Below are 15,985 nucleotides of genomic sequence, written 5' to 3'. Positions count from 1 at the left end.
GGAACCCCCAATGTATATAAAGTGGTTTATGAGGAGATGCGCTTACAAAACCGGCGACACATATTGTACCGGTCCAACGGACGAACGGAAAGACGGACTTCTTTATCACTATAACCCCCCGCTTGACAAAGTGGTGTACAATTGAGTGTCAAATAGACAGCTCTACATCTTAAACAAAGTGAAGGAACTGGGATCAGTTATAGGCTACAGTACGGCCTCGAATGTGTGTAAATACATGCATTTTTATATAACAACTAAATCTGTGTGTTTGTACAATTCTAAGTATAACGGAGGACATTTATGAAACTTATATACTAGTATACATCAAACCTTCCTCTTATTTTAGCAACATTTAAACATCCTTATACTTAATGTAGTAAGTCGAGTACACCCTATTAAGCTAAAAAATGTTTCATAAGTTTTCAGGATGTGAATGTATTGAAATATATTTGTGTTATTTAGAAAAATGTCACCTTCTAATGTATCGTAAATAACTTTGAAATCACCACTAGAATACAGTGACATAAAGACTGATCATACAGTTTTAAAATATACAAGCGAGACTGATCGTACAGTGAGAAATTCAAACAAGTGTAATTTTATTATTTCTGGCTTCAAAGATCTGGTTGAAACTTTTACCACCACTTGAAATATACTTCATTTAGTTAATTAAGTCTGGTTTTTACGTTAGTTTGTACACTAAGAGGGTAAAAAGATTGTTTTTAGATTCGCCGACTGATTTTTCTTAGTGATGCACTTGAACATCTCTTGATTAAGGCAAAGATACGAATAATGAATGTGCGGAATTTAATTCTAAACCATTTGAGAACATCGATGTCGGCTGAATTAATCATTAAGCAATGTACAGATGATCAACTTACCGTTTAATTCAGTATACCCATCAAATTTAAAATGTGATTCAAAAAGTTCTCGCTTCGAAAATCGCGACTTCCGGATAGCGTACAGAATAGTATCTACACTGTGTATGTGTTATTATTTTTTTAGCCGGAAATTTGATGTACAATCAAATTACCCATAATACTTTTGTTTATGAAATTACAGATTGCTTATGTGACACATATGAATAGAATAGAATAGAATATTCTTATTCACCAAATTAGGGCCCAGGAGGGCATATAGCATATAAACAATAACATATATGCAATGCAATCTAGACAATAAATTTGTAATATGTGCAATATTATAATTACAAAATAAAAAAATGTTAAGGTTTTAAAACTTTTAAAAATAAATGTTCATATTTATACAGCACAGGAACTTGTATGCTTTGAACAAAACATGTTATGATAAAAATCAGTTGATAGCTTTTAACATTAGCTGAAAATGACTGTTTGATAATTGACAGTAAAGGGCATTCCTACCCTGAAAATGGACATGTTTGAAATTTGGAATCAGTGCTTTCTGTGAAATACAATGTCATACATTTTAACATCAATGACCTCCTGTTTATCAAATACTAGAAGCAGTCATCATTAGTAAACAATCACCCACATTTCAATTAGTTTTTAATTTTTTGTGTACTTAACTTGCCACTATTTTGTCAGACCTGTATGAATCTACAGTATACAAACATTTTTTTAGCCTACAACTTGCCACTATTTTATCAGAATGCTTCAAGAAAAAGGACTTCTTTTGAGACACTTCACTCAGGTAAATCTACTTATTCAAGGCTGTGTGTACATGTACATGTATGATTGTAATAAAAAACAAAGGACAATGGTGTATTAATTCATGACATAATCCCTTACACACACACACACACACACACACACATGACAAAACCAAATGAATTTTACAGCCATTCTTCATTTCAATGTCACATATGTGTGTGTCTGACTGCTACATGATATGAGGCAATACACCTAGTGAGGTAGTATACTGTTTGATTCCTTATTATATGTGGGATACCAATTTGTGTGTATTTCGTTGGTACAGATGGACCACAAATTTAGATGTTTAACAAATTACAAATTTTCTATAGGCTTGAATACAGACTTTTATAAAACCATGAAATGAAATTCTATGATATTGCAATATTTACGAAAATTGGTACCAATTAAAATAAGTTAATCCACAGAAGTAAGTCTGTTAAATATAAGCATATTGTTCAGATTTTATTTAACACATCACAAGTTTTCTAGAAAACCTCATTAGATTTTTTATCATTTTGAAAAAGGGGATAACTAGGGTGTAATCAAAAGCCATTATTGAAAAAGATAACAACATGGCTAAAACACACAATGGCCAAAAGAGGACCATCACAAAAAAATTTAGCGGCAGACCGCTGGTCTTTGCGATTCACCCAGGCAAATAATACTATATAGAAAAAACTGAAAATTGGATAACAGACACCCTTCGAAAAAACCATGGTTATACCCATGTGCTTTGTAAGGGTTAGCAGGTTCTGCTCCAAAAGTGGCGACTGTCATGTTGACACATTTTATGTCATAAAAGAGCATGGAGTCTGGATTTTTGGCAACATAGAACATATTACTGGTAATCTATGACAAAATAGATATTCAAAAACAAAACACCATATCAAGCTATAAACAAAATATATGTATTAGAAAGGGCAGGGAAAAGGTTTTGATGGTTGAAAAAGACCGTAATGTGTTTCATATTTAAAACTCGAGGGATTAGATCCTTTATATAATTTTTTGATTTTTAAGATTCTTTGTACTAGGTCTTATAATTTCATAATGGAACATAATTTAAATGTTGTTTTAATCTATTGCAGAATATAGACACTTTAGAGTCTGTTGCTGGTTTGGACCCTGAGGTGTGTGTTGAGGCCCATGGTCATTTCAGGACAGGGCATTGCATACAGTGTAGGGCAGAGTATACCCAGGACTGGATGAAAGGTAATATATTTGCTGGTGCCACATTTACATTGATATCATATCAGGTACAAGTAACCTGTAAATAAAACTAAATTAATAAACTAGTTGTACTGCAGATTTCTTTATTTTTGAAGGTACATGTACAAATTTTCATGGATTGAAAAAAAAAAAGAATTTCATGGAAATTTAATTCTGTGGTTTTAACTGAACCATCCATACAAGCCTATACAAAGACGGTACTTTTCTAAACGGTAAAACTCTGGATAACCTTTGACTTTCAAAAAATCAGCAAATATATGTACCTAATCAATGATAAATCATCATAGGTTGCTAAAAATGAAAATAACTTTCCTTTTATTTTGATTCTGTCACCAGTAGGACCATTTGTATATAGTCTTATGTACCATACTACAATGCTTTCATATATAACTAGAAAGACTTGTGGAAATTAAGGAATCAGACTTTACTTTAGTCAGTGAGTCAATAACAACCTCTAAATCACTGAAATGATCTCAGTTGAACCTAGTTTAAAAGGTAGCATATTGATATATGAATAGCAACATTATAACAAAAAGGGGAAAAGAACAATCACACGCACATACACACAAACTGTCTTACAAACAATGAAATGGTGAAAATTAAGCATTTATTTGATCTTTTAATTTTAGAGAGGATTATGAAACCAAGTATACCTAAATGTGAAGCAGAAGGGTGCGAGGGTGTTGTTAAACCTGGTGAGTTATCTCCCTTGTGGACCAAGAGGAAAATGTTTTGTTTTCAGTTAATTGAATGACCCTCATATTTCAAACTATTTTATTATGTTTTTTTGTCCTCCCCTCAACATGTTGCTGGGACATAGAAATACTGGCCATTCTTCTTATCTTGTAAGGACAATTCTTGTCACATTTTTTTGGAAAGTTTGCTATAGCTTGCTATAGCAATAACTTTCTTAAGGTATCAGTTGTTGCTAAGTTCTTATTATTTTTCTTCTTTGGGTCTATTTATGTGTATTTTGAGGGGCCAACAGAAGGGAGTAAATTACTATAGAATCCTATGAAATTTAAAAAAAAAAATTCAAATGACTATAACTTGAAAACAGTAAGTGACACACATGGTTTTCAGTAATGATCACAGAACCATAAAATAAATCAAATTAAATTTCGGTTGTGTCCATGGGGTCACCAAACCCAACCCCTCATGTTTGAGACCTTTAAAACAGTCAAGATCCCCACCCCTAAACCATATATATTCTTATACAGTACAATAAAACAAATCAAATGAAATAAAAGGAGAGTCCCCTGGGGTCACCCCCACCCCCTTGTTGTTTGAGAACTTGTAAACGGTTGAGATCCCCTCCAATAAACCATAAATATTTTTGTATGTGGCAACAAAACAAATCAAATGTTTTAAAATGGAAGACCTTTTGGGTCAGCCCCGCCCCCTCATGTTTGAGAACTTGGAAACTGTCGAGATCCCCACCCCTAAACCATATAAATTTTTGTATGGGGCATCAAAACAAATCAATTCAAATAAAGTGGGAGTCCCTTTGGGTCAGCCCCATCCCCTCTTATTTAAGAAATTGGAAATGGTCAAGATCCCCATCCCTTAACCATATATATTCTTGTTCTGGACAATAAAACAAATCATATGAAATAGAAGGTGAGTCCCCAGGGGTCACTCCTGACCCCCTTGTTGTTTGAAAACTTGTAAATGGTTGAGATCCCCACCCATAAACCATATATATTTTTGTATGGGACAATAAAATAAATCAAATGAAATATAGAAGATGTCCACAGGGGTGACCCCACCCCCTTCTTTTTGAAAACTTGTAAACGGTCGAAATCCCCACCCCTAAACCATATATATTCTTTTATGGGGCAACAAAAAAAACTCAAATGAAATATAGTGGGAGTCCGTCTGGGTCATTCCCACCCCCTCATGTTTTAGAACTTTTAAACGGTTGAGATCCCCACCCCTTAACCATATATATTCTTGTATTGGACAATAAAATGAATAAAATGAAATATAAGGAGAGTCCCTCAGTGTCATCCCACCCAATCCTGTTTTGAGAACTTGTAAACAGTCAAGATCCACCCCCTTCTTTTTCGAAAACTAAAAATTGTCGAAATCCCCACACGGAAACCACATATATTCTTGTATGGAATAATAAAACAAATCAGATGAAATAAAAGTCTAGTCCCTTAGGGTCACTCTTATCCCTACCTCCTGGCTCTTTGAGAACTTGTTAACTGTCTAGATCCCTAAATCATGAATATTACTGTACATGATTTCAAGAAGATTTGAATGACATACAGGTGTAATACCTAGACGTCACTTGTGCATATCACTTTACTAGACCAGACCAATTTGTATTGGACTATGCCAAATGTCAGGCGACTGTGTGAATGACTAATTTTGAGAGCCGTAGCAGCATCCTGTTACAATTATTTCTAGATAAAGTTTTTTTTTTAAAAAGGTAACCACCCAATCTACACATTTACAATCTATTTGAAAAATTACAATCTACCGTTGCAAACTTTCCACAGGCGCTATCTAGCACTTTGATTAAAACTTATATCAGAGGATTATAATTATCAGCAATGACTTGGACAAAATCAAAAATCAGTGCTGATCAACCATTTTTATAGGCTCATTTACAGGACGTATTATGGTTTACCGTTGTCTGTCCATCCGTCCGTCTTCAACATGTACAGAACTCAAAAATGCTTTAACCAATTTGCATGAAACTTTAGTAAATTATTTATATCTATTGACGTGAGCTCCCTTTTGTTTTTTTTTATAAAATTTAGATTTTAAGTTTCCAAGTTATTGGGTTTTTATCTCGCCTTGATGAAATCAAAAAGCGACAAATAGGTATGCTGTTTTTCAGCGTCGGCAGCAACTGCGACAACAGCGTCAACAATGTATTAGTTTGTGATTAGGTCTAGTTGATGGTGAACCACTAGTGGTAGGTCAATGATATTTGGTATGCAGTTATATAAGCATTGGCACATCTCATTACCATGGAGATTATTTGGCCCCGCCCCCTCAGTCAAGGTCTACTGACTTTGAAACTTTTCATAGTTTACATGTATTAGTTTGTGATTAGATCAGTTTATTGGGAACCACTTGTGGTAGGTCAATGATATTTGGTATGCAGTTGTATAAGCATTGGCATATCTCATTTCCATGGAGATTTATTTGGCTCCGCCCCCTTAGTCATGGTCTATAGACTTTGAAAATTTTGCTAAGTTAACATGTATTAGTTTGTGATTAGGTTAGTTCAAGGGGAACCGTTAGTGGTAGGCCAATGTTAATTGGTGTTCAGTTGTATAAGCATTAGCTTATCTCATTTCCATAGAGAATATTTGGCCCCGCCCCCTCAGTCAGGGTCTGTTGACTTTGAAACTTTTGCTTAGTTTACATGTATTAGTTTGTGATTAGATCAGTTTAAGATGAACTGCTAATTAATGTTGAGTCGATGATATTTGGTATGAAAATGTATTGGCATTTGAAAGTATCGTTTCCATGGAGATTATGTAGCCCCACCCCTGATCATGATTCATTGACTTTGAAACTTTTACATAGTTTACAAGTTAATGTTTGTATTTAGGTTTGTTTAAAGGGAATGACTTATAATAAGTCAATGGTATTTGGTATGCAGTTGTATTAGCATTGGCACATCTCATTCCATGGAGATTGTTTAGCCATGTACCTTCAGTCATGGTTCAATGACTTTGAATATTTGCAAACTACATATGTTAAAGTTTTGCTATCTTAATTTCAACATTTGCATTATCAAAATTACAAAAAGGCGAGACATATCTCTGTGATAACAGTTTATTTCTAAAAAAAGGGTGATATTCCAGTTTTCAGACAATAACTCAAAAACACTTTCACCAATTTGCAAGAAACTTTGATGAGTTGTTTATATCAATTGATGGAAGCTCCTTTTCAATTTTTATAAATTTAAGATTTAACGTTTCTGAGTTATGTGATTTTATTCATAAAAAAGGGGTGATTTTCCAGTTTTCGACAATGCTTTGAGCAGTTATCATGAAACTTTGGTGACTGGTTTATATCTGTTAAGATAACCTCCCTTTAGTTTTTCATGAATTTTTAATATGACATTAAGAAGTTATTATGGTTATAGAACTTTATTCTTTGAAAAAGAGAAAGGCATATCAAGCACTCATGGTGTAGCTGTTTATTTAAAGAGGTATGCCCCATTTATTTAGTAATTATATGGAAATTGAATTTTAGGCACTCTCATAATTATTAATAATGTATAATTCTTGCCTGATTTTTATCAAACTTATATCAGAGGTTGATATCAGCGATGTCTAAGAACCAAAATTTCCAATCCTGAGGTAGTGAGTTAAAACCCAGGTGTGTTGACTGCTATCTTAACCGACAAAAATGTCAGTTTTCTTACGAAAGGCAGTAGTTTTCTCTGCGTATTCCAGCTTCCTCCACCAATTAAAACTGACCAAGTTGATATAGCAGATCATACTGAGAGTACTATTTAACACCAACAATCTATCAATCAATATACTGTGGATTCATTATTATTCATTGGATACCAATTTTCGTGGATTTCGTGGGTACAGGGAAATCACAAATTTAAATGTTCAACATTTTGCAAAATTGCTTTATGATTATATGCGATCTTCTGGAAAACAACGAAATAAGATATGAGAAAATGCAAGTATTCCTCAATCCACGAAAATTGGTACCCACGAAAATAAATGAATACACAGAACTTTGATTATGATAAATAATTGTGATGATGTGACCTACTTTTATCTTTTGATGTTTATTGCAGATATTGTTTTCTTTGGTGAAAGTCTTCCACATCGTTTTCTGCAATGTATGTCAGAGGTAAGAATTAATTCTATTTTTAGGTTTTTATGATAATTTGAAGTACTGGTAATTACAGATAACACTATAATAATGGAAATATAGATTTTTTTTTGTCAAATCAAAGTAACACAGTCCTGCATGACATTTCACACATAAAAAGTGAGAGATCTCCTTGTTTTTGAACATTTTTCTGAAATTTCATAATATTTCATTGTACATTTTCAAATAGATCCAATTGTAAAATAAAATTCTTAATTAAATAAATAACTAAACAACATGTCATTAGTTAGAAAACTTTGTTTATGTTGAAAGGTATGATACCACACATTATTATTTGTAAAATCAAGCATTTTTAAAAGAATTATTAGCAGTTTACCTTTATTTCAAACTAAGTCACATGCTGTTTGCAAGAACTCCAACCCATTCTTATACCCTCTGTTAAAGATTAACACAACAATTAATGCAAATGTAGTAATTTTAGGTTTATTGTTTTAACTTCATTCCGATGAAACCGCTTATGCTGGCATTATTTTTTGGGTATAACTCTTGAATAAACCTTGTTTTATCATAATTTATTAATTTTTAACATATTTGTAAAACATATTTATTTGTTAAGGGGAGAAATTTAAAAGAATTAGGATGTCCTTAGAAAAAGAATAAGAAAAAAATAGAAATACCAAGTCCTCATTGTCATTTGCACAGTTGACAGATTGTTTTTTGCTTTTTCAGGATTTTGGTAAATGTGATTTGCTAATTATAATGGGAACATCGTTATTGGTCCAACCATTTGCTTCATTAGTCAACAGGTAAATTAATGTATAAACATTATACTTAGCATTTCATACATTTTAAACTTGAATGTACTTTAAGATTATCCATGATATTTCGATTGAGACAAGTTTAAAAGACCATTGAGTATTTGTTCATGATTGCTGTTTTGAAGACTCTTAAAGTCATGAATTTTCTTTCTTCTAGACTTGAAGAAACATATTGTATGAGTAGCTTGATATGGAAAATTATCGTAAAAGAAAATCAATGGAAAATTAGAGAAACTAGGGATAAAGTAACTTCACATCTAGTGGCTGTACTGCAATTACTAGTCTTAGTTTGATGCCATTTGACTTAGTGATCCTTATGTTCTGTGTTGTTCATCTACAATGATTACTGTAAACCAACTTATTTTCAGGAATACTTAATATCCCAATTCAAAGCAATTTAATTTCGTGATTTTCAAATTTAATTGATATAGTTAGACAAGGAATGATTAAAGTTTTTCTCAGCAATTTATATTCACGTTATTATTCTTCTGGCTAAAGTAAAGAAAATAAGTTGGTTCAAAGTATTAGCCTTTTTTTTCTGCTCTTGGTATGTGTGTTTGAATTTTACAATTGACTGGGATTCATAAGTGTATGCTGTACAATTCATGTATTCTATGAATTGGATATATTTTTAGAAAAAAATCTATTTTACTCTACTCTTAGTATATGTTAAGAACATGAGAAATGAAAACAATGACAGGACCAAGTGGTTGTATAAAAATTTGCACATGCAACTTCTTTTCAATTACCCTTAATCAATATCCACAGAGATGTTACTTGAAATATGCAAAAAATGAAATGAACTTTAGTATGTGATGACTTTAAATATTTGTTTATTATTTGCAGAACAAAGGAAAATGTACCAAGAATGTATATCAACTTAGAAAACAGTTGTCCTCCCGTAAGTTAAACAAAATCTGCACATTTCATGTTTATGTTGTTTTGTTTTTATAAATGACTATATGGTATTGGATTTGCTCATTATTGAAGGTTGTATTGTGACCTATAATTGCTTGCAATCTAGTGATTAAGTGTTGCATTTGCAATCATACCCCATCTTTTAATTTTATATTCATTTTTTTTAAATGTCTATCATCTGTACTTTGTCTTTAAATATATTTAAAAATAAGCAAAGCAATGATATTCACTATTTGGTCAAGGTCTACATTGCGATGACATAAAAATTAAAACTGCAGACTTGAAATGTGACAATGTATGGCAGATAAAGAGGATAGCAGCAATTACCAAATTTTGTACAGGACAAAAGATCCAACAACCCACTAACAATCCACTCCTCCAGAAAAAAATATTAGAGAATACAGAAGATCAGAACCAACCACCAACAATCAACATCCTCAATAGAAAAAGTATTGGAAATACCAAAGATCACACAAACTCCTCAGAAAAAAATAATATTCAATTAAGGAAAAATAAACAACACATGGTCCAGACAGCCTGACTTGGTACACACAATTTGGACAGATTTAGCCTGCTTAACATGTGCACATATTCTTTGCAATTCAGAGTTACATGTTGTCAAAGTAAAACAAAGTAAAAAAACAGCATGGTGCAGCAACCAAAACTTATTTGAACAAGGGAAAAAGAGATGGCACATAATTTGGAAAGTAGGGTCATTTTGATTCATGCTACTACATTGGAGCTAGCTAGAATGTTAATGGTATATTAATTTTTACATTCTTAAAATAATTTATGACTATGGCCTATTCAAATATTTAGTCTTGAGCATTCCTGATGAAGGTAATTTCAGAAAAATGGCTTCAGACTCATGAAATTTGTAGTGTTGTTTTAATTTTTAAAGAGGTTGAGTTTAAGCTTTTCTTTAACTTTCATACATGTTATTAGAGTTACTAAAACAAGATTTGAAATATCCCTTTTGAATATATTCTTTGTCATTTTAATGCTACAGAGGAAGGATAAAACTGGGCCATATTCCAAGGCCAATAACAGGTAAAGTAAAGGGACTGTCTGATTGTTAAGTCATTCCATATTGTTTAGATGTTCTTTGGACACTGGCTACTAGCAAATTTCATTGAAAAATGACACTTTTGCAATATAAAAATTGGCTTTATTTGAATAGTGAGGGAAAAAGATAATACAAAAAAATGAAACATCTTTTAAAGAGAAAAAACAAAGAGATGATAAAAAACTGCATTCTGATCCAAAGAGCAGTCTATCAATATGGAATGGCAATGTGAGAAATCTTTATTTTGAATTTGGTGTATATATGCTTTTTTTTATTTTAAAATTTAAACCCAGTCACTACTGTTTTGCTTTTTTATTATTTTTGTTTTTATTTATTTAGAAACTGGATCCAATTATGACTGTGATATTTGGCAGTGGTTTTGATTTTGACGGTGAAAATAATTACAGGTTGGTTTGATGTATGACATGTAAAGAAGATCAAGTGCCTGTCTGGTGTACAAAATTATTGCTTCCCATCAAGTTGCAAAGCTTTTATTTTCATTCTATTGTCGTGCCATTTACTTACTGTGGATTCATTTATTTTTGTGGGTATTAATTTTCGTGGATTGAGGAAAACTTGCCTTTTTCGTGGATATTTGATTTCATTGTTTTTAAAAAGTCTACACACATCCTTACTTATAGAAAATTTGTTATTTGTTGAACACTTAACCTATACTTATGAAATACACAAAAAATTGGTATTCAATGAATAATAATGAATCCATAGTAACGAATATATTGATTATGGTTGGTTGGCACAGCGGGTCCAGTGGGAAAAATCTGGTTGATTATATAGGGAATCATTGAAGCATGACTGGAGCGGGCCCCCCCTTAGGTCAGACAGCGAGCCCCCCCCCCCTTAGGAAAAGTTCTGGATCCGCCACTGGTTGCTCTATGATGTTGCTATGGTACTATTGGCTAAAATGAGATATAGAATTAGGAACATGTCCCAGACATGAGAAGATATTAAATAAGAATAACAGTATGGGTATTCAAAGAAAATATCAACAATAATTGCTTTATATTGACGTAATTTATGATACTGTGAAGCATCAAGTATCTTTTTAGAAAGGTTAAAATTGTAAGTGGTATCTTTGGTTTATTTTTATGACTACTTGGTTGATGTCACTGCTAGTGAATGTTTTGTCCTCAAGGGTATGACCAGCCCAATGGTCAGCATTTCTTTGTCAACTTGAAATCTTACTGATACGGTTTTTTTTGTTAATAAAACTTCAAAATTCTTGCCAATTTCAAGAAGAAACTATCAATTAATGTGAATGGAAATAGGTCAGAATTGATACTGCAACAATGGATAAATGTTTATTAATCTAGAAATCTAAAGCTGTAAGCTCAGTTTTGTAAGTTCAATTAATTTTTCCCAAAATAATGACTTTTCAAGGAAACTGGAATACTTTTTTAATGTTAACTAAAAATGATTAATTTTGTTTGTTAAATTCTGAATTTGATTTTTTGCAGAGATATATTTTGGCAGGGAACCTGTGATGATGGTTGTATGGCATTAGCTGAAGCATTAGGATGGGGTGTAAGTTTAGTGATTTGTTTTTCCTTCTTCCAAAATGCATTTTGTTCGGGTACTGTAATTTCAGAAATTATTGCAATTTTTGAAGAATTAACAAAAAACAGCAAGTTTAATCATTGTAATTTTTGGAAACGCTAATACGGATATAGATATTGGAAGATGTGGTGTGAGTGCCAATGAGAACTCTCCATCCAAATAACAGTTTAAAAAAAAGTAAACCAGTATAGGTCAATGTACGGCCTTCAACACAGAGCCTTGGCTCACACCGAACAACAAGCTATAATGGGCCCCAAAATTACTAGTGTAAAACCATTCAAACGGGAAAACCAACGGTCTAATATATATAAAAAAACGAGAAACGAGTAACACGTATAAATTACATAAACAAACGACAACTACTGAACATCAGATTCCTGACTTAGGACAGGTGCAAACATTTGCAGCGGGATTAAACGTTTTAATGGATCCAAACCTTCTCCCTTTTTCTGAAACAATAGCATAACATCACAACATAAAAAAACACACAGTAAAGTATCAATTGGCAGGCTTAACTCAATCAAAAAACGTAAATTAATACACTATGAACGAATAAATTTGATCTGCGATATCTGAATGCAAATGCACAGTTAATAAAATATTAGGGACAAACATTCAAGGCCAAAAAGCAAACAAACTAGTCCAAACAAAGCCGTGGCAAGACACCACTGCGAAATATTTAACCCTTCAAAAATATTCACTTTAGAAGAAAAACCAGTTTTAAAAAAATACAGGTAAATCTTGAAGTTTATACAAATGTAATAAGACGAAGTGAGTGAAAATTAAAAGATATTCCAAATAATCAAAGCTGGTATATAGACAAGATCCATATTATAAATATAAAATAACAAAAAAGCATTATAAACAGTATCGAGGGGGAGGACAGGGGGGTACCCTTCTCCCTTCTCCCACCCCTCTTCTCCTTTCTCCTTTCTCCCATTAGAATAAAACATCTCCTTTTGAGATGTTTTTTCTTGAAATATTAGATCATTTTTTAAAAGGAGAGATATTTTATTTTTTCTCCTTTCTCCAACTTTTTCTCCTTTCTCCCAGCCTTCCTCTCCTTTCTCCTACCCCCTTTCTCCTTTCTCCCACCCCTTACTCCTTTTTCCTACCCCTTTTCTCCCTGTCTCCCTTACCCCTGTCCTCACCCTCAGTATCAACAGGTCGAATTATATGTATTTGATATCAGAATGTGAGTTCTTATTATTGTGATACTCAAGTTGTAGCATTATTCACATTATTAAAAACCTTGCAATCATTTCTGAATTTACAGTATCTAAATTAGGTTCATGAATTTGAAGTAGGATTGATTTTGAAACGTCTTACTAGTAAGTCATATAAAAAATTAGAATATGATTATGAAAAAAAGTTATGGTATTGAATTCATTTCAATAGATTTAATGAGAAGTTGTATGTACAAAGTCATGTCATCTTTCAAAAAACATTTTCATACTAATGTGTACTAATTTGATGATTTGGCAGTACAATAAATTGCTTGTTTTTTCAGGAAGAACTAAAAAATTTGGTCACAACAGAGCATGCAAAGATAGATGCTGCAAATCCTGATAAAGGTACAACGTCTACAAAGACAGCTGACAGCACCCCAGAGAAAACTGAAGCTACACCAAAGAAAGCTGACACAACACCCAAGAAAACTGAAAATACGCCAAAGAAATGTGAGACTCCAAAAACATCAGATAAAACTCCTCCAAAACCAGAAGCAGCTACTCCTAAGGCAACCCCTGGAAGTGGGTCAAAGAAGACACCTCCAAAAAAGTGAAAAAGCCACTCCACGAAATAAATCCATGACGTTTGAAGGGAAACCAACAAACAGTCATTCCTCTGACGAAAATAGACCTTTCCCCATATTCTTACTCGATATTTACTAGCATTTCAGACTGTACCAGAATATCTCATTGACTGTGAAAAAATATGTGTAATGTATTCATAAATTTTGCAGTCATTTATGTATTTACATCTTTTGTTGAACAATGAACAATTAATAATTATCAGGACATACTGCATTCAAACTATGCCATCAAAATTCAAATTGGTAGTTGTTTTTGGGAGCAATTTTTAAGATAAATAATTAATTTACTATTTTGATATGAGCGTCACTGATGAGTCTAATGTAGACATAACATGTGTCTGGCGTATAAAATTATAAGCCTGGTACCTTTGATAACTAATTAAATTTACTAGAGATTATATCTGTTTTTCCTTGTTATTCATATTTTTGTATGATATGATTTTGTTTTGCTGTGTGCATGAAAGTATTACAACTGTTAAGAAATTGTATGACTGTGATAAAAAAACATTTTTTGCTTTACTAATATTTTCATTTCGCTGTTAAATTATGTTAATTATTTGCAATATATAGATGTTCATTTTATTTATTGGAGAGGTCTAAATGCTGTGATTGGTTGCTTGTGTATTTTGTTGTGTTTTTTTAACATATGATCCAATGAATTTATTTGATTATGAAAAATATTTTAAGACGACTGTTCAAATTATGAATTTTATTATTAAATGTTAATCATGAAAAAGTGCATCCTGTTTAAGCTACATACACACTGCCTTCCCAACTGAAAACCTGTCTATACTTAATCTGGCCCTAACTGAAAAACTTCCTATAATTGGCCCTGCCTTAACTGAAAATCTTTCTATACTGAACCTTGTTTTAACTGAAAACCAGGGGCAGATTAAGGCGGAGGCGTGACCGGCGATCTAAAATTTCAGTTCACCTAAAATCCTTGTTTTTCCCGTGAAAACCTTCAATTTTTATTTGACAAAACAATTTTTTGTATTGAAATGTGTTTTTCATAACAAAATCTCTGTGGAAATTCTAATTTAAATCTATCTTCACTCTAGAATTTTTTTATAAACTCAAATTTTATTTTAATAATTTGCTGTTTCTTCCTCATTTTTTAACTTTTGTTTTGTTATTAAGTTTCAGTGCTCATGCACTTTCTGTGTTTACATTTGTTACCTTTTGATGTCATCAAATAATAAATAAATTTTGTATTTTTACTGTCTTCTGATTGGTTAAAATTATTAGTTCTATTTTCAATGTTGTCAATTTTGATGGCGACACACCCACTTTGACGTTGTGTATTCATACACCAACATGTGTGTACCTTGTTATTGTTAATATAAATAATATAAAAAGTTCTTTGAGCCTTAGTTTTGATAGAAATTTATTTATAATGAATGGCAATAATTTATTTTGATTTTATTGAACCATAAAACTAATTTTTGACTCTTCACATTTTACATAATCCGCTTTGTGGATTATTCAATGTGAAGAGTCAAAAATTAGTTTTATGGTTCAATAAATTCAAAATAGATTATTGCCATTTATTAAATATTTCTTAATAATTACAAAATACAGCACTTGTGTAATTTAAAATAAAATTATTGAAGGACAAGCAAGTGTTTATATTAAAAATTATTATTTTACTACTTTAAATTGTATCTCTATCTATATTTGACTACCTTTCATCTGTAACTTAAGGGAAAATATTACTTTGTATTTATCAGCAAACATTCTTTTCTATAAAATTATTATATTTACTCTTTTCATTATAATATCTTTTCAGTTTTATTTACGGGTCTAAAAAGGTTCCACTGCATTATCATCATTTTAAAAGTTTCATCAGCTAGATCTTCACATTTTACATTTAAATGATGTGTTCCTAATTGTATAATCTATGTTTAATTTATTTACACAAATTAATTTATTGACATGTAAAATCTATATAATTTTAATTTAAAATAAAGAAATCTATGAAGCTGTGTTGTTTTATTGACTCACCTTGATTACAGCGCATAGGTATTCATTTATGATGTCAAAAACTGTTTCAGTGCGTCATTAGTGCATG

At 31.8% G+C, this 15,985-nt stretch overlaps 1 protein-coding gene across 2 annotated transcripts in view; it reads left to right on the top strand.

Annotated features, from left to right (window-relative positions):
* LOC139515803 (NAD-dependent protein deacetylase sirtuin-2-like) overlaps positions 1 to 15,897 on the top strand; it is a 29,868-nt gene extending 13,971 nt beyond the window's left edge. Inside the window, exons 7-15 of one of the 2 annotated variants that reach the window (XM_071305499.1) lie at positions 1,603 to 1,671; positions 2,759 to 2,882; positions 3,530 to 3,595; positions 7,687 to 7,742; positions 8,454 to 8,530; positions 9,389 to 9,443; positions 10,866 to 10,933; positions 12,002 to 12,068; positions 13,612 to 15,897. In XM_071305499.1, coding sequence (XP_071161600.1) covers positions 1,603 to 1,671; positions 2,759 to 2,882; positions 3,530 to 3,595; positions 7,687 to 7,742; positions 8,454 to 8,530; positions 9,389 to 9,443; positions 10,866 to 10,933; positions 12,002 to 12,068; positions 13,612 to 13,884 — 855 coding nt within the window. In that variant the 3' untranslated portion in view covers positions 13,885 to 15,897. Of the gene's footprint in view, positions 1 to 1,602; positions 1,672 to 2,758; positions 2,883 to 3,529; positions 3,596 to 7,686; positions 7,743 to 8,453; positions 8,531 to 9,388; positions 9,444 to 10,469; positions 10,511 to 10,865; positions 10,934 to 12,001; positions 12,069 to 13,611 lie in introns of both variants that reach the window. The other variant, XM_071305500.1, reaches the window with a different exon arrangement.
* The last annotated feature ends 88 nt before the right edge of the window (positions 15,898 to 15,985 follow it).

Source organism: Mytilus edulis, chromosome 3, assembly GCF_963676685.1.
Source record: "Mytilus edulis chromosome 3, xbMytEdul2.2, whole genome shotgun sequence".
NCBI lineage: Eukaryota > Metazoa > Mollusca > Bivalvia > Mytilida > Mytilidae > Mytilus > Mytilus edulis.
The sequence above is the reverse complement of the archived record's forward strand: the minus strand, read 5'-3'. Positions and strand labels throughout refer to the sequence as shown.